At 41.3% G+C, this 19,933-nt stretch overlaps 1 protein-coding gene across 1 annotated transcript in view; it reads left to right on the forward strand.

Annotated features, from left to right (window-relative positions):
* lamc3 (laminin, gamma 3) overlaps positions 1-19,933 on the forward strand; it is a 99,218-nt gene that overhangs the window by 23,914 nt on the left and 55,371 nt on the right. Inside the window, exons 4-6 of the mRNA XM_034602709.1 lie at positions 1,550-1,716; positions 14,148-14,336; positions 15,325-15,442. Of these exons, the coding sequence (XP_034458600.1) occupies positions 1,550-1,716; positions 14,148-14,336; positions 15,325-15,442 (474 nt within the window). The remainder of the gene's footprint in view (positions 1-1,549; positions 1,717-14,147; positions 14,337-15,324; positions 15,443-19,933) is intronic.

Raw genomic sequence — 19,933 nt, forward strand, 5'->3', positions numbered from 1 at the left:
AAAAAAGATCAAAAAACAACTTGCCCCCTGTCAGGTTGCCATCAGGGAGGGTAAACCAAGATAGTTCTCCACCCTCCTTCCAGTTCTTTTAGTTTATAACTCAAAGTAATGAGAGAGGACGTGGCGCCAAGGACCCGGCTGCACCTCAGTACTGCAGAAAGAAGTGGACGATTAAATAGTTGAGATGAAGCCTTCAGAAAGAATATAAACGTGATCTGACACCTGTCATAAACAGTTAGGATCACGGCAGCAGCATGACAAATTACCCATCAATGTCACAACACCTGGGGGAGAGACCCTCATGACAACATGTTAGCTTTGTGCCACTGCTTTCTGTACGTGTACACACGCCTTTACACCTCAGTGCTACACCTCAGCGATTCGACCTGTCCTACACACAGATGATGTGATTTTTTACAGAATATCAATGGAAGGACAACCAAAGTTGGACTTCTATAAAAATATGTTGTTGTGGTGACCATCCACATATATGGAAAGATGCAGTATGTGAGGACTCAGCATATTGCTCATCGCTTTTTTGCACAGCACATATGTTGCCTGTACAGTTCAGGTCACCTCCCTCATAACAAATTCAGTTAGAATTATGACTGAGCAGCTCAAGTCTGCTCCAGCAGAGAGATGTGATCTGTGGATCCTGAGCTACAAGGCTGTTGTCATCTCGACGAGCACAGAAATAAGTGGGTCTGAGCCTCAGGCGAGCGTACGTCTGGATCCCGGACAGCTGGCTAAATTTGACAGAACCTGCCACTCAGTGTCCCCGTCCCCTTTCACCGTCACTCGTCAACAACAACTCTGCAATGAAACGGTACACACAGTGCAGCATAGATGCCACTGTGGCTCAGGGGACATTATGGGCTTTCTATTAGCGGATACTTTGTATCTTGTTGTGTAATTACATGTATACAATTGAAAATATTAAAACATACATTAATGGGGTGGCAGCTCTACCGGGTGAGGTATATGCCGCCCCATGAGGCTGTACACCTCTGCAGCGGCCCGGGTTCGATTCCAGCCTGCAGCCCTTTGCTGCATGTCATCACCCATTCTCTCTGCCCCCCTTTCCCCACCAGAACTCTCTCTCTTTGTCCTATCAAATAAAGCCCATAAAAACTCCTTAAAAAAAACATGCACTTATATGGAGATGAGTGTACACAAAAGATATATTTATGTAAATATGATATATTTAATGCCCAGACTGAGCTGCTTTACATGCCCGTTGTGGTATTTTATTGCACTGGCTGCACAAATAAATAGTGCAGTGGTCAAAGAGGAGTGAAAACCCCACCTCATCTCAGGCCATGTTTGTGCCCATGAAGGATAATAGAAAGTGACAACTTACAGTGGAAATACCTTTTTACTTCACCCTCTCCTCAGCCATCTACTCCATTCTCTGTGTGTATAAGTTGAATCAGCAAAGGGAGAGAGAGAAGTGTGTGTGTGTGTGTGTGTGTGTGTGTGTGTGTGTGTGCGTGTGTGTGGGAAACTACTCGCAGCCTTTACATAACTATCTGTCTACGTTTCCCTTAAGATGTAAGTGCAACGGTCACGCCAGCGAGTGCGTTGATGGGGAACATGGTGGCCTGGTCTGTTCCTGCCAGCATCACACAGTGGGAGCCGACTGCCAGAGATGTCACCCCTTTTACCAGGACAGACCCTGGGCCAGGGCCACTGGGGACTCCGCCAACGAGTGTCTGAGTGAGTAGCCTGTTTCTGGGCCGCTGTCACAAACCCCATCGGGTGCAGCCGTCTGCAAAATCCTCAGGGCAGTGTTAAATTCAAGTGTCAAGCTCTAGTCAGGCTCTCAAAGGTCCACCAAAAAAAAATCTGTTCACCACCTCCCATCAGTCTCCAGTCTATGTTGAAATTTTGATTTCCTCACGTGCAGCTTTTATATTTGCTGCATGAGTGAGGAGATACTGCCTCACCAAAGTGATGGAGTGCAGTCTGTTCGGCAGCCAATTGTTTATTAAAGCTGAACCTTATTGATTCACATTTTTCTGCGAATTGAATTGTGTTTTATTATGTTGAACTCAGCATCACACAGCATTTAACTATTTGTCCGCCATCAAATCTTAGTAATTAGTAAACATTGCTTTATTGTAAAGCCTATATGAATATGCAGGCAAGTATTGGTAATGACGGCTCCTTGGATGATGTGTGTTAGTTTAAATGTTTGTATAAATAAGCTTTATCTGGTCTGCCTCATCACGCTGCACTTGCATGCTGTCGAGGAGTAATTGTAATTGGCTGAGGGATAAAAACCATAAAAGGAGAGTGGCTCACTTCTTTTTTTCAGGAATTCTGTTAAGTAGCAAGCTTGTTTTAATTACTCTTACTCTTGGTTCCAAGCAGATGGCATCTTAAATAGAGTACAGCACCCGACTCAATTAATAGAGTATATTAATAAATAAACATACGCCCGTATAAAAGAGACAGAATGTGAAAGCATAAAAACGAATGCTCAGTGTAATTGCAAATCTCTATCTGGCTATTTGGCACAAAATTATTTTTGCCTGCACCAAACTGTAATATTTCTGTCTTAGGCACCAGAGCAGCAATTACAATATTCCCTCTGTGTTCAGCCAGAACAAAGACATTTTTAATTTTGTCAGCAAATCTGCATCAGGGAAGTTAATTTCATGAAATATAGCTCAGTGGTAATGTACACAGTTAAATAAATAAAAACCCTGTATGTGTTTGTAAATATGTTAAACATAAAAACACCGACAGCGTATACCTCCACCAAAGCTAATGCCCTATCTCGCCATGTCAAAGCAATGTTTCCCATTAATTATCTAGACTGTGGCCGCCCACCATATTATAATTTGTCCTTCCACAGTTTCATAACTAACCAAGTAATGTTTGAACTTCTCATAATAACAAAAGAGTTCTCTTACTTGCTGCTTTTAATAGCTGTGTGCACGATATTTGCTGTGTTCTCACTCGCACTATTAAATCCGTAAAGTTGTTACCATTCATGCAGACGGTCAGCCCTCATAATTTGAGCTGCAGTTGTGCACATACGGGCCAATGAGATTCAATGCAGTTCCCTCTCTCAGGCGACAACAAATATAGACTCCCAGTCACTTCCATTCAGTGCGAGTGAGAGGGACAAGTTAAACATTCACTTCCTTTGTTGGTGAGCTTCACAGCCTCAACCAATAGCAATGACATTTGTGTGGGTGACCCCGCTTGGCTGTAGTTTTCATACAGAGCAAAGATTGAGAGCTTGATATTTGCTGTGTTGAACCAGGCTGTATTTTATAATGTGGGACATGAAAATTATAAACATAACCTCCTTGTCAGAGGGTCGGAAGTAGTTTTTGTGTTTCGAACAAAATAATAGTAGTAATGGTTTATTACACAGTCTATGCCAGTTATGGCTGGTTAGACCACACAAAGTGTGTTGATTGGTTTTACTCTAACACTAGGATCTCCTTCATCTGTTAATATAAAATACTTAAAAGTAACTTGCCTTATATGTAACAGAATAAAGATTATAAATAAGTTCAGCATTACAAAACATGATGAGGAAAAATAGGTTTCTGTGTTGGAATACAGTTTCTAAATATTACAAATTGGCTTTGTTTCGTTGTCTAAAATCTTGGTACATATATTTTGCACGGACCAAATGACTTTTATAACTTGTTTCCACATTATGTATCAAGTCTTCTGCTGCTATGTTTTTGTACCATAAAGAAAACACGTACACACACAGTTATTTTGTTACTAAAATGTGAAACAAGGTCAAGATGGTCTCGCTCCTCTACTTGCTAGTTATGGGAGCGATGTCTTCATGCTAACGAATACAGGCCGAGCTGTCAGAGGTCTCTGCTTTGAAACATCTGTGGGCTTGAGGGGGATGAGACATTAGTTGCACCAGAAATCTAAGACGGTTGAGCAGCAGCAGCATTTCCAGTGTGAGACGTTTGCTTCGGCCGTGTGAAACTTTAGACTCCCCTGCAATAAGGTAATGTGGATAAGTTGCATTTTCAGAACGTATAAATAAGCCCTAATGGAATAAAAAGAACATGATCTCTGGCTCTGCAGGAACTGAGGATTTTATATTTAGTGCAGCCATTAATGAACTCACGTTTTTTTTTAATTGCTGATATATTTGGACTGGGGACACTATACTTCTGGATACCATATAGATTACAGGCAGATACAGCACCTGGCTCAGCAGTCAGTTCTGACCTGTAAAAATCCGGGAGCCATAGAAAATAAACAGGGAACCAAGCGGGTCTCGTGTTTCACATATTTTGTGTATTTAATTAAACTGGTCCGTAACCCAAGAAAATACTGTAGTTGTATTTGCAATATGGATATGCTAATCTTCTTTCTCATGTTCACACTATGCTGCCAGTTTGTGGAAGATTAAAAATGCATAAATTTAAATAAATCAAACAAAGAAATACATTGTTACACAATGAGCACACACCTTTACTTGATTTGTTTTAATTCAGGCAATTAAAGTTGTTCACACCTGCCACGTTTCACCATGTGGGTGAGCATACTTATTTTTCCAGTCGTGCCTGCGTTCACCGTGGAACGTTTCGTTTGTAGCAAGTAATTTGCATTCATTTAGTTGCACATTGTCAACAAGTTAACACCTCCTACTCTTTTCTTCTTCATATGCAGGGCTCCATCTAATCTCAAACATCAAGAGGTGTGTGATTAGGACTTGTGCAACAAGACTGTTACAACATATGTCTGTTTCTTTTCTCGTAGCATGACCTTTTGGTATTTGTATGGCTGTGTAAGAACACTGTTATTAACACAGTGTTGAAGGGAAAATGAGTTTGACTGTGATGTTACTTAGTGCCATGTTATTTCAAAGTACATGGTCAGCATACAGAGACCTGACAGACTTTCATATTGACGTCGGAATGGCTGCGTAAAAATGAGACTTCACTTGCACTTGGCTGCAACACACACATTGTGTTGTATTCATTACCTCCACTAAGAAGGTTAAATCTTCCCTGTCTGTTCGTTTGTCGGTCGCTTAGTTTTTTTGTCAGCAAGATTACACTTAAACAAGTGAATTGATTACCAAGCATGCCGTAGGGGTCAGGGAAGAACCCATTACATTTTGGTGCGAATCCAGGATCTTTCTTTAACATTGTGAGATTGGGCATTTTTCAACATTTCCATCATTCCCTCAGGGGATAATTTACGAAACGTGATGGAAAAAAATTGGATATCTAGGAAGAAACTGTTGAGGGGAGTGTTGGGCCTTGGCAGAGGTACACTGTACACTGTACACTCTACTGAGTATTAGTACGCACAGTTTCAGCTCACATACTTTTCTGTTTGCCCTTCATCGGGTATACTGCACATATTTAGACATGGTTTAAGACAGTTAAAAATCAATAGTGTCTATTGGGTTTGTAGTGTACTTTATGAATATTTTTCGGTGTGTATTAGTACGTATTTCCCATATTTGCCCTCTCCCGTCTCTTTTTCGCTTCCTTCATCCCTATCGCTGTTCGATGTTGAGCTTTAGGTCTCTTAATGGCCAAAGAAATTCTGAAAAGTCATGCTGCCGTGTCTCTCACTGTCCAGCTGCCCCCTATATCCATCGCCCCTCTCCACTTGCATCACAGTTAGTTTTGTGGTTCTGTCAATTAGTAACAAGACTTTCATTGTGAATTATACAACCTGCCAAAGTGGTTTGAGTGAGAAATGTAGTCTTTGGACAATGTGAGGTTGGCTGTGTCCTCCTGTTTCCAGTCTTTCTTATAAACCGTTCTAACCAGGTGCTGACTGTAGCTGTATATTTAGCTGACGGATATGAAAGGGATATCATTATTTTCAACTAACCTCCTGCAAGAAGCGTTTTATCCATAATGTGGAACTTTTCCCTGACGAAATGGGCATGTCAAGTTAATCGCATACATTTACATCCTCAAGTATGTGTGTGTGGGTGTGTGTGTATATAACACATTATTCTTTCACATAAAAAAAACCAGAAATTGCAATGCATGCATTAAAGAAGCATGAAAGAAGGTTATATAAGATTTGTGTATATAATTGTTGTGAGGTTCTTTCACTTGATCAGAGTACAGCAACGACGATTGACGACACTCCAACAGCAGAAGCTGACAGGGACATTAAAGTTATGTATATGTGCACTCATGCAAATAAGCAGCAGTAATTGAATTCACTAATTCACAAACAGATCGCCGCCAATTATTGAAGCACAAAGGAGACATTTTGAAAGGTGCAGGTAAGACAAACCACATGCAGTGCAATTATACTGGCTATTTGTGATGACTGCTGTCACTGCTGATAGAAGCCGACAACTTCCAACAAATCTGCCAAGAATGTCAAGTGTCTCTCTCTCAAGCAAACACAGTTCTCCTTTAGCGGGGAGAATAAACCGCAACAGACTCGTGACCTTTGGAGGATTACGAAACCATGAAACCCAACAATTAGAAAATAATTAAGATAAAGCCTGAACTTTAGAAAATATAAACAAAGTGGTATACCCTCAATAAATAACGTATTATCGAGGCTGCTGTGGCTCAGGAGGTAGAGCGGGTTGTCGGCTCCTGGCTCCTTGGGCCCAAATACCCCTGTGTGTGTGCGTGTGCGTGTGTGTGTGTGCGTGTGCGTGTGCGTGTGCGTGTGTGTTGGATAAATACTCCATATGTAGAACAAGTACTGAATATGACCTGTAGTGCAAAACCCTTTGTGTGGTCATTAAGACTGGAGAAGCACTATAGATAAATATGGTCCATTTACCACTTATTTTCTTGCATTGGTGTCTTTATCTCTTTATCTGTGAGTCTTTTTTGTCACGCTCTTCTGGCTCTGCTCTAACTGCAAGGATTTTGAAAGTTACTGCTCAAATTTTCTCTTTCACAAAATGAACTTGCATGCAGCACCGCGTGACAACCGTTCAGCCTCAAAAGACTAATTTCAATACTCTGTGGTATTTGGTTTTTATCTCCATCTCTGCAGTATGTATTTGGAAATTTATATCTGTCCGCAACTGATATGAATCAAGCATCCATGTCCTCTACTCGGGGAGAAATAATAGTGCTGTTTTATAGGTGAAAGACAACATACATCAAGCAGAGCGTCTGAATCGGCAGTGAACAATCACGGCAGCTCACACATGTTGAAGTAACCCCACTGGTGTGACCCGTGATGGAGTGTGTCGGTTTAATGTTTTCTGTCCTTCCATATGCTGTGACTCAGTACCGACCTACTTTAAAGATACAGCAAGGTTCCATCATATTATATTACTAAACGCCATCTGACAGCCACACTGACAGATGGCGGTCCTTCCTTCCCCTTTTTTTCTTTCCCCAGATTATAAAGAAACATCACGTTCAAATGTTCTGACCTTTAAAAACAGGCACGGGTTGATTGCTATCATTTGTAATTGAAGAAGTAAATACTAGGCAGACTGTTTCAAAAGCAAAAACGTGGAGAAGCTGTGACAATCTTGTGTGATTATTACAAGTACGTTCGCTATTGTTAATGTGTGAACAGCAGTAGCAGGTGGTAAATAGAAGCCTTGGGGGGCCTTGTACTTGAGGTCACGTGAATGTTTCGGTGTTTTTATTTGTAATTTCACGATCATTTGAAGTTGTTTGTCTAAATTTGAGATTGGAATGCTGATTTTTATTTCTTGCTTTATGGTCCTACAATAGTTGTGGTGAAATATATGCAAAGGTTTGTGCAGTTTGCCTGGTGCGTGTGTGTTTGTGTGTGTAATGGGATGTCATTCTCCTCAAGATTCCCCCCCTCCGAGACTGAAATCATTTACAGCCTGAGCAGGTCCCCGCAGGTCTTCAGGATTTCCGCTGTTTGTTTGACGCTGTCGTCGGCTTAGCCCGAGGCTTTTCCAGTAGGTAGACACTTTAAACCCTTTTTTTGCCGCTGATTTAAGTTTGAAGGCTGCAGCTGTAAGTGGGAGACTGTGATCATTTTCTCAGATAGGAATATGATACTGTAGATAAACCCCAATATTTATAATCTAAGCCTCCTGAAAGTAGTAGATATAGAAGTAGATTTAAGCCAAAAAATCTACTGTATTATCTTGTATTTTTTATTTTCTTTGTGTTTGCTCTGTGGACTCTACTGTATTAAGCAATTTAGGACAAAACAAAAACATATGGTCCTCAGAACCCATAGATTTCATCGGGCAAAAGTGCACTCATAAGAAACTGTCAATACATTTGTCATCTTATACATCATCTGAACTGTTTATACTTATATACTGGTCATATATGGGGGCTGAAGCTAATCGCAGCTGACATTGGAGAGACAGGGTCCAGCCTGGACAGGTCACCAGCTGATCACAACAGAGGCAAATAACCATTCACTGTCACATACACACTGTGGCGCCCTATTTAAAACATGATTAATTGTTCATTTATTGTTATTCATTAAAGGGGAAAACTACTTAAGTATTTTAGTCAAATAATTCTGAAAATTATTTAAAGAATGTAAAGAAATAATGGTTTTGACGTTATGTGAAAGTCGTGAGTAGATATTGAACAAATTGACCTATTTATTGTGTTGTTCAGCGATATCTCCTGAAGTCAGAATGCTAATAACCTAGCACTACCCCATCATTAAGAAACAGGCCCTGTCTACATGTACAGGCTAAATTCAGATTAAATTTAGCTTTTTCTTTGCCTTTAATCCTCGTTTTAGGTCGCTAAAATCTGAGCTTTACCAAAACTCTGTTCAGGGTAAAAATGTTCATAAACAGTTTATATTGTTTTTGTGTTGACAGGAAAAACTGAGTGTCAATGTAGTCAGTCTACCCAGATCGCTTATTACTTTCTTTCAGGCTATTGTTTGGCCATCAAAACAAAAATCACATTAAAATGCTCCACATAGACTTTCGTCTTCCACTTTGATTATGTAAACATACTGTATGAGTAAATGACTTTGATACTCCCACAAACCTGTAAAATGGCAATGGAGACTGTATATGTAAACATGTAATGCTGCCAATATGGAAAAGCTTAAAACATTAAAGAGTAGAAAAATATGTAAAATTACATGCCCCAGTTTTTATATATCACTGTAGACATATTTCTTTGAGATATCATAACATGAATTATGAGAATTTTACAGAATTAAAAAAAATTTAACTTTGCAAATGCTGTTTTTGCAAGTCCTCTTAACAAAAGTGATATCTTAACCAAAATAGCAGATAAATGTGTGAGGTAGGTAGAGAATTGTCTTTAGCTCTCCACTAAAGGCCGTGTAGGTTTATACGCAGCATAGTCTCTTACAGAATGGTTCTTATCACTGCTGACGTTCTATCCTCCTGGCTGGTGTGACATCTCATTCATCTGGCAAATTAGATGTAAAAGTGAGAAATCATTGGGCCTGCAGGGGTTGAATTTTCGGTTTGCAGTGTGTTCCGCAACAGTACTGAGACACTTTTCATGTGAAGGGAAAAGACAACAAGCAGATTGGGTTGCATCACCTTTAACGGGTAGACGTAGGTTTTGTACTGAGGTCTGCTTGCTTCCTTGTGGAAACTAGTACAGCTTAAGTGGAAACTACTGATGCTACGCCGAGGTCTGCCTGCCGAGGACAGTGAAAACTTTATGGATTCTCTGAGGGTCCACCAGCTCACTGACGCAACAAGATTTCTCCCTGTGCTCCCAATGGCCAGTCCGACTATGGCCGATGAGAAAAAGAGAGAAAAAGTGAGCTGTCTGTGGTTCAGTATTTCTTGAAATCGACCTTATTTTGACTTTATTTAGCTTTAAATTCTCATGATTTTGTGTCATCTATTCTGGCCTCTAAGTTGTGTGCTATTGTGTCGATATATAGTTTTATAGTAAAGGAGGAGGAGGAGGAGGAGAGGAAGAAGAAGAACTCCAACTCCAAGCAGGTTCATACCACAGTGATGTTCTGCTGCTGTTCCATGTGAAAACAGCTTTACACAGTTTGCAGCTGCAGTCTCTGAAGGAATGTAAAGTATTCCCACACTTGAGAAAGATTTGTCTCCGCTCGGTCGAGAGCGATGTCTGCCTCTGCCTTTTTTCAAATGTTTACTCCAGAGAGGAGACGCCGTCGTGACATGAGCTAAACAAGGCACGGGATTGGCTGGTTTCCTGACCCCACCTCAGAAGATGTTGCCTTAGATAGAATATAATCGATTTAATCGATTAGTCGTCGCAGCCCTAGTGTCAATGCACATGCGTCCTGGGCTACATTGAAGGACAGCTGACTCAGCTGAGGTCTCCTGACCTACCACAGTTTTATAATTAACCAAAAATATTTGTACACTTCCCAGTGTTCCCTACATTGATTTATTTGTGTCGGCCTGGTGCAATATTTACATTGACAGCCACGTATGGATTTCAAATGGGTAGAATCCTATTTCGTTGTATAGCTGTGCACAGCACGTCGATTTGCTCAGCTCCTCATTGCCCCTCTCTCCCCCCCTCTCTCTCTGTTTCTCACACAAACATACACATTGTCAGTTGGATGTGGTAGGGACACATCTCTAATGCCAGCTGTGAACTGACGTTAGTAGAGCTGTCAAACTTGTGATCACATCACTCTGATACATGTTAATACCAAGTATGAACAGAGCTTGTCTGACGAAGCCTCAAGCAGCAATGCGAGGGAAACGTCGGCACCTAAATGGGCACGATAATGAAATGAAATGTCCTTAGAAGCCCTCAGCAAAAGTCTTAAGTGCTACAGGACCGACCTCTAGAGAGAGGTCCGTGCCACTTGCTGAGAGTCCATCCCTTTTCCTGCCGGAAGTTTTTCTCTAGCAGAGTTATACACTTAAAGTTAGGTTGGTCAGAATCTGTAGCGAAGGTTGATTTAAATATTTTAAGATGGATCCTGACCTTGATCTTCTCTCTTGTCTGTCACAGGATAATACATTTTTGACTATTCATACGATAGTGTTGTGACAGGTTATCATCCTTAACACCTACCCTGCCTCCTACATTACGAATTACCTCCACCAAAGAGGTTATATTTTGTTTATTGATTTGTTTGTATGTTTGTATCCGGAGATTATTCAAAAACAATGAATTGGATTCCTACGAAACCCTGTGTGAGGATGCAGTGTGGGTCAGCCATTCAATTTTGGTGCAGATCTGAATAAGGAGGTGTTTCCTGGATTATTTTTTTTCTTAACTTTCTTTAAAATTGCAAGATACAGTGTTTTTCAACATGTATGTATAATGCATGTATCTTAAATGTAGTTTAAGAAGACTGTTGGGCCTTGGTGGAGCTTTACCGAGTGTTTTTCTAGTTTATTTGCTTAATACTTGATAAACAGCAGCACCGTTTTGAGAGGAGGAAGTGTCGCCTTCTTGTAATACACAGAAGGTCACAGGGATGTGGTTGGAGTGGATAGAAGACGTAAAGTGCAAAAACAAACCTGAAAACTACAGTTCATCACCCACGTAACATTTAGAGGTATTTGTATTATATACCTTTATATTTCTTTGTGCTTCAGGCTTTACATCACGTTTTCCGACTACTTCTGAGAGCAGTTTTCTGCTCCTTGAAAAAGAAAACCTTCGCTGCATTATTCTGGCGATGAGGTTAGCTATACCTATGTGGTCCTGGGGTAACAGTTGGAACAGCTGATTTCGCAGTGGGAGGTGAGAGGGTATTAAATCGGCTTTTAATCAGATTTGTCCAGCTCCAGACTGACGTCACTGTGTCGCCCTGTAAAGATCCGGCGTCAGTCGTCCTATAGTCTGAAGCTAAGTCTGCCTCCTTAATTGCATGGAGCTCTCCACAGTGGCAGTGACGCACACGCTGTGTGGTCTCCAGAACAGGATTGATGGAAGCAGCATGTGGAAGTGATGGTTGTGTGTGGGCAGACCAATAAAGATGGTGAAGATGGCCAAACACGGGCGACGTAAAGCTGTGCAGTGTAGTGGTCTTTGTGTTAAACCTGTTCAAAAGCAATGAAACATGCTTATGATAATGTGTGTAATGCTTTAGTGTATTTTTGTTGAAGTACGGAGGTTGATACAGCTAATTTGATGTAAAGATCAAAATCTGGTATATATAATATTTTAATAAAATACGCACATTAAAAATACATATAAAACATATTTTAGATTGTTTTTTTTTATTACACAAAATCAAATCATATAAATAAAATACAAATAGTGAAAATAAGAATAAAAGCTTAGCGTGATCAGGAACCATATTTTTTAGTTTGTCCTAAAGCTAATAATAATAAATAATCTTCATATCTATAGCTATACAGTTACATACAAGGTGCTTCAACGTGGCATAGGATGATAAACCACCATACAAAAGTAAACTACATTTCTCCACTTCAATTCTTAAACCGATTAAATAAAATATAATTGTCGAGAATGGCGTCAGACTATCACACATTCCCCCAGAATCTATAGCAACGTACATTCCAGAATCACATTTTGAGAGATGTTGGCGGAGTCGACATGAATTTCTACCACTGAAGTGAATTCAACAGAGGCTCGGGCACTTGTTGGCAGCGCTGCTACCTGGCTAACAGCTAGCCTGACCGTCAGTGGCAGCACAACCATAGCTGCTATGATAAAGATATGAGCGGACGGGAGCTGGAAAGTAGAGTGGGCTGCTGGTATTTGTGCACTAGTTGCCTGCCAGTGCCAATCAGACCTGAGTCGTGCTGCTGCGCCTTTCTATGTGGGGTGTCAGGTTTGTCAGATTCGGTTGCCCCATGGGCAGAGGGATTGCAGATGCGATAACACGGGATTCAGCATTTGTCAAATGATGCGTGTTGTGTTCCAAACCCGACTCAGAGCAGAGCAGAGGCTGGCTCCTACAGCACCTTCTCACTTTATTCATCAGACCTACAATTTCAGGACGTATCCTTTAAGCTGCACCGATCCATATTTTTATATTAACAATAGGATGTAATGGTGTGTAATGTGTCAGGAGTTGCCTGAACCCACACAAATCTGCTGTTCTCCTCATCTCTACTGAGCTGTTTTGCATCTTTTAGCTCATGGGTTACAGCTATTATCAGTGAAAAGGGCTCTGAAAAGACAAGTTGCTTGAAAAAAATAATTCTAATTCGTTTTCACCTGTTGAAAAAGTAAGTCCATTACGGCATAAAAATAATTTATTACACAATTTGTTACACTTCTTTCTTTAATCACACATAAAATCCCAATGAATCATGAGCCAAATCTGTCACATTCTCTATTTAGCACATGTACAAAGAGTAACTAGCAATCAGCTCAGGGGTTGTAGAGGGTTGATGGTTCGATCCCCAGCTCTTGTAGTCAAAGTGTCCTTGGGTAAAATACTGAATCCTAAATTGCAGGCAGTGAGTAATAGATTGAAAATAGATTTGTAATGAATGGCTGAGTGTGGCTTGTGATCTAAAGCACTTTGAGTGGTCAATAAGATGGTTGGCAAATAAGTAGGCAAATGTTTGCCAACATGCTGGCCATAAAGGGTGTCCAATTATAATGGATGCATGTTTTAGACTTTGTAAACTCTTGTTTAATTAGAATTCAATTCTGAGCAAACTTGGTCAAAGTCAAGTGAAACCCAGAACTCGTATTTTATCTCTTTCAAGTTCTTCACTAATCCCAAGTTTGTAGATTTAGTTTTTGAAGCGACTAGTGATACTTAGTCATCGTTCAAATCAGGTGAGCCTGCTCAGACTCCTTATTAACAGGGAAGAAATAATAATTTACCGATGCCAGCTTGATTCATAATAAAATGGGCAATTTCACCTAAATCCCCCCTCAGGGTAACTGGTAAACTGAGGAGGGATTTGATGTGAGGGGTATGAGAGCTGGGACGGTGTGTTATCAGCTGAGTAATTTGCTCTTGTATAAACATGAATTACTGTTATCTAAGTGCCCCCTGACAGCCGATTGGCTCCTCATTAGGCCTGTGTGAAATGGGATTAGCAACGAGCCTCTAAATTATGATCCAATCCCAGAACACATAATCTCTCACACATATGCCCTCCCCTTGTCTCTCCCCTTTTGTCTATTTCGGGTCTTTCTACCTTGCTGCCTCCTCGCTGCCTGCTTCTTCCCCCTGTGGCTGCTCTTTCCGCGTCCTTCGCGTCTCTCCTCACTTGACTCCTTTGCTCTCGCTCCTCTCTTGCTTGTCCTTTCCCTCGCACGCAGCGTGCAACTGCAGCGGGAGATCAGAGCGGTGTGTGTTTGACATGGAGCAGTACCGCAGCACCGGCAGTGGGGGGCGATGTGCGAGCTGCAGAGACAACACCGACGGGCCCCATTGCGAGCGCTGCAGAGAGAACCACCACAGGGGATCCTCTCCAGAGCCCTGCCTTCCCTGCGACTGTGATATCGACGGTAAGCTGCAGGAACAAAAGACGTAATTGTTTCAAATAACAATGAGAGAACCCCCAATTATAATCCACGCCAACATCATTACTCACTACTGTTTTGTGTATTTTTTTCCTGGGATGAGTAAAATAATTATGGTTAAACTGGGATGCTGTGTGGGCACAATAAGGCGCCATAAATGAGATTTAGCTACAGGCAAAAAGGACAGAAAGGATTAATCATTGCAACCTTTATAGCCAAATGCTCATTAAAAACATTACTTTCATATTTAGCCCAACTCGTGGACGACTCAACCACCAAACCTTGCCTCAGAGTAGAATCCTTTCTAATTCATAATTTATGCAATCTCCTCTCATGTCTCGCTCATCCCATCAGATTTATCTCTTTAGCTTCCCAAAAAAGGACCATTAAAGAAATCCATGGCTCGACTCGGCCCCGCTGTTGTAAATTGATCCAGTCGAGTCACTGAGCGTTATCAGCGGAGAGGCCCGGTGTTCGTTAAACACAGTCTAATTTTAGGCGAAGGGGACATTAAATGTTTGTGCCCCTAATTACGCCGTCCTCGGGGTGAAGAGGGGAGAACCAGCGGGAGAGACAGAACAAATGCATTAGTTCTGGTTTCCTCTGTGTTTTTCCTGAATAGTGTAAGGTGTTTGCACGGTGCCGTTGGGGTCCATTATATTGATCAAAGGTTAAAGCGGACTCCACGCGGCTTCACTTTTCTCTCATGTTAGCGACTGTATGGTTGCAAGGTTGTATTCAGATCTCCCAAGCTCATCTCTGTGGTTTCTGAAAAAGGAATCCAATAACAGCTTTTCAGTTATCCCTGCCATGACAAATTATTAATGAATATATCGATCCATTTTATGTCAGATGGATTCTGAAGTTTTAAAATTGTTCTTCATTGCCCTCTTTTCCCCTTTGACCCCTTTCCATTCTCTTTTCTTTTTTTTTTAAATTTCTTCTTGCACTATTCATCGGCTGTCCCCTTCAGGCTCAGTGAGTCTGCAGTGTGATGTAGAAGGAAGGTGTGCGTGTCGAGTCGGCGTGACAGGGGAGAAGTGTGACACGTGTCGGGCCGGCTTTCACTCGCTCGGTCCTGGTGGCTGCAGGTGAGCAACACACATAGTCGTAAACACAGATTGCACGCACATGCTGACACACATGACACGTTTAAAAGAGGCAAATGCAATGAGAGGGAACTGAAGATGTTGCAAAGAACTAAGCTTTTAAAAGGAAGACAGGGATAATACGAACACAAAGAAAAAGGATCTGAGGAAAGAGCAGACGGACTTTGTTCAATAAATCCCCCCCCCTCGCTTGAATTTATCAAACTACAAGGCAGCTGTACACAGGAGGACTCTCATTTCTCTAAGTGACACCACTGTGAATTCGCGACCCTCTTATCATTGTGTAGCAAAATACTGTATCAAACTATTCCCACTGCCCAGACTGGTCTATTTTTCCACACGCCCAACATGAACTAAGGGGTAAATTAAATTTTCAACTTAAAGATTTAAGCGAACATTTAAATCTAACTCAGAACACATTTTATTCATTCAGTCATTTAATCTTTAAAATGCTGATATATATAATTGTACTCTGCCTCTTCTGGTCTGTGTGCAAATATTCGCTGAGTTCTTAAATCAATATCAACTCCTCACTACAGTAACGCTGCTTACAGACATGCACCGAACTCGAGAATAAATACATTTCTCCGGAGGGGCTGTAAAGGAAAATGCCATTGTCCGAGTCAGTTGCTGTGGACATTCTCCAGAGGTTTTTCTGCCTGCCCCCTGGTAAAAAACTCTGGATAATGTCCCAATGATTCCATATGAGAAAACAGCAGACGCAAAAATGAAAACGACAAAAGTGATCTACAAATATTTAAGGATGAAAAGGTGGCACGACGCACGGAGAAGACACTGTAGAAGATGTCAACTTGGAAAGACAATTAGATCCCAGAGCTTTCGGTGATAAGAGCTGATGCTGTTGATGTGCTGTAAACAAAAAACACGTGATCCCCTTCGCAGAACGTACACGTTATGTCCTGCCTCTGGCGTGCTGTGTTGTTTTTTTCCACTTTGTGAGACAACACAGTTCATCACAGCTCCACATTGTTACACAAATACATTTGTCTGAATTTCATGAAGCAAACTTGATATACGTCATTATTTCTCTTATTTCGGTAGCAATCTACAAATAAACGATCATATTCATTCTGTGCAAATATTATATAAGTATAAAGCTAAATATGAATTTCCCAGCATGGATCAATGTCTATGTGTAATATGAGAGGTTTGGCTTGTAGTGTTAAACCCACAGAGATTTAACATCTGACTCTGCAGTCCCCCTTCAAACAGCCTGAGTCTTTCATCTGATTGTGTTGTCTTTATGGCCCCGCGGCTTTATTGTGTTGGTCCGGTCTCTCTGCTCTCATTACACCCTACAGGTAACAGGCAGGCAGATAAAAGTCAGCTGCTAGCTGGCAAACGTTGTGGAGCCCTTTAGCGCGTAAGGAGCCAGATACTTGCCTCAGGAGTTGGTTGAAAACGAAACAGAGCTACAAAGAGGATGAATATTGTCACCAAATCCTTTTTTATGTATGGTGGGTTTGTAAATATATCAACTTAATTTTGCTATTTCTTTATATATATGTATATATATATATTTTTTAAAATTATATTGCGACTATAGAGCCAAAAACTGGTTATTTGAGCGTTAAGAAATAATACCTAAATATCTTATCCAATGTCCAAAACAAACCAATGTTTTCTATATACATATGTTTTGCATTGTTGAGATTTAGTAAACCAGCCCCCCCCCCCCCTCCCCCTCTTTATGACTTTAAGACAAAGACCGGCCTGCTGCTGTCTGATTACAAATACACCACAACCCCCGACCTTTGCTGTGAATTCTCCTCTGCTGCACATGTTCAGTGTTTTGGTTGGTCACCCAGCCGTCTTGACCAACAGGAGAGGAAGATCTGGCGTTTGAAGATCCCTTAGAACCAAGCCAGAGACCGATGCGGTTTACTCCATCTGTTGTCATGGTGACTGGATCCCGCCTCGCCGACTTCAGAAACTTAACGGAACAGCTTTAAAGGGATAATTCACAGAAAAATATAATGTCCCCATTATCCACTCACCACTATGCCGATGGATTACGTCTGAAGAAACGGTCGCGATTGACGTCAATTGTATTAGATTCGACCTCAACGCTGTTTTCCCCCCGAGACTCCAGAAGTGTTTTGTGGACTCAAAACACTTCACCCACCCTTCCATCGGCATAGCGGTGAGTGGATAATGAGCGAATTTTCATTTCATGGTTACAACAGGCAATCAAATATAGCACGGAATATGCATGTGAGGTGAGGTGGTCAGAATAAATCAAAGTTAAAAGCCAGAAACAACAAATGGTAATCACAGAGGCATGAAACACTCAAGTGGGGCCTTAGACGAGAGAAAAGAGGTAAGTGACAGCAGAATAAAACAGGAAATATCACACAAATGGAAAACAGGACATGACAGTGTGTTGTCAATAAATGCTAATTATTCATGGAAAGTAGTTTTTTTTTTCCTCGCAGAGACAAACTAATCACTAGCATCAAGTGGCCAGATTGATGGCTGATTGTAAATGTTCTCCATTAGGCGAGCTGGCACCCTGGATAAGAACAAAACAGTGCATCGTTTGGGATGCTGTTTTTTTTTCTGTATTTGTGCTTCTCTCTGATTTTAATCGTTTCATTACGCTAAGCTCAGGCGGTTAAATTCCTTGCGAGATAAGCAAAGTCGCTTTCATTCCTAAGACATGAGAGTGTTCTACACACACAAACACTCAGTTTGGGTGATTTTCTACGTCCATTGTTGCAGCTTGCATATGCAGTGACCTGCCGCATACATTTGGAGGATGAAAAGCACATTCTAACTTTCTGACCTGAGAGCTCTTTCGCTAAGTATGTGCACATACGATCCTATCTTTAAATGCCCATTATAGTGCATATATGTGTGTGTGAGAAGTATGATGCAGTATTTGTATTCCTATACCATCCCAGCTCTCCCTGACCCCCTGCACCCGCTGAGGGAATGCTAAGTTGTGACGGTGTTGAATCGCATATCAATGACTGTTTGGTGATAATATTATTTCTACCAGCACCTAACTGTGGACACTGTGACAACAGGCGGTGGGCTGACAGACAAACAGACATTCAGCTTTCGCTTTGAAGATCTGCGATAAACGGTCTTGATATTTATTCTCGTGACTTTAAACCCACTGTAATAAATATTTATACATGAATCTAATCACTGCGTGCAACGTGAAAGGGTTCGCTCATGGTGGTGAACCGCAGACGATTACCAGTCTCTGCCGCTTCCCTCAGCTCATCTGGGCTTTTTAGCGTCTCTCTAATTGTTGTGATTTTACAGCTCCTGAGGTTCACTCTCACGGCTCTCATCAATGTTGTTCCAGCTGCAACAGGGTCCCTCTTTCAGCTCTAAAATCTTATTGTACACTTCCTATCCAGCCCCAACAGACTGACAATGTGAGTGGCCTGCTTGTCAACACAGTGGAACATTAAGAGACTAAAGAAGGTTAAGATAAAAAGCCAGATACGTTTCTCAGGAGCTGGTGGAGACCAAATCCGATCTAAAATGAGAGTAAACATTTGACCTGAATTTGCCGAGTTGCCAAAAACACACGCATGGCGACGCTGCTCCATATCTGATGGATGTGTGAGGAAACGATAGCTAACATGTCGGCATAAGAGGTGAGAATATGTCGGTGTTTTGTTTACACTTCATTTCCGCTCTTCACACATGGCCAAAAACATCAATAGTGCAATCCTCAGTGAGGCTCAAGAAAAAGGCAGCTTTATTGAAAATCTTTACGGAATAACATCCTACTTTTAGCCCTTTTTTAGATATCACAAGGTTGGCAATCACAAGATTATAAATACATAGTTTAATTTTAGATTTGAGCCTTGAATTTACTCATAATTATTCTCGCAATACACACATGTATGCATGCACACATGCAACACACATGCACACACCTTTCTTTCATTCATGCAGCAACATCAGGCTGTTGAGTTGTGAATTACTCAGACCAGTGGAGCAGAAACAAGCAGAGACAGCTTGCCCTGGGATAATTGAATTATTTGTAATAGCGCCTCATTAAAAATAGATCCTGTGTTACATTTCCAAACAAAAGTAATCAATCAATGAAGGTGATCAAACCCAGTTTGACACGATCCAAGACACAGCTGACCCGTACACCTACTCACTTGCTTTTATCAAGGTTGTTGGCACAGCCTTTAAATTTGGTATGATGGATTGTGTGCTACCAAGCATTTCAGCGTTGATGATTTGTTCCACGAACACTTGTTGTGCTTTATGAACGAGCGCAGCCATGGCAAAAAGCATGTGTACAGGGTCGGCTAGTCACCGGGGTCGCCCCGGGTTTGAGCCTCAGAACAAGTATCCTTGTTGTTGAAGTGCTCTTGAGCAAGACACCCTACTGGTTGCAGAGAAATGCTTTGTAGCAAGCAAATTGAGAATATACTTATGGAAATCGGTGAAGTCAACACATCAAAATGTACTTGTCTT

This window comes from Hippoglossus hippoglossus, chromosome 12, assembly GCF_009819705.1.
Source record: "Hippoglossus hippoglossus isolate fHipHip1 chromosome 12, fHipHip1.pri, whole genome shotgun sequence".
Lineage (NCBI taxonomy): Eukaryota > Metazoa > Chordata > Actinopteri > Pleuronectiformes > Pleuronectidae > Hippoglossus > Hippoglossus hippoglossus.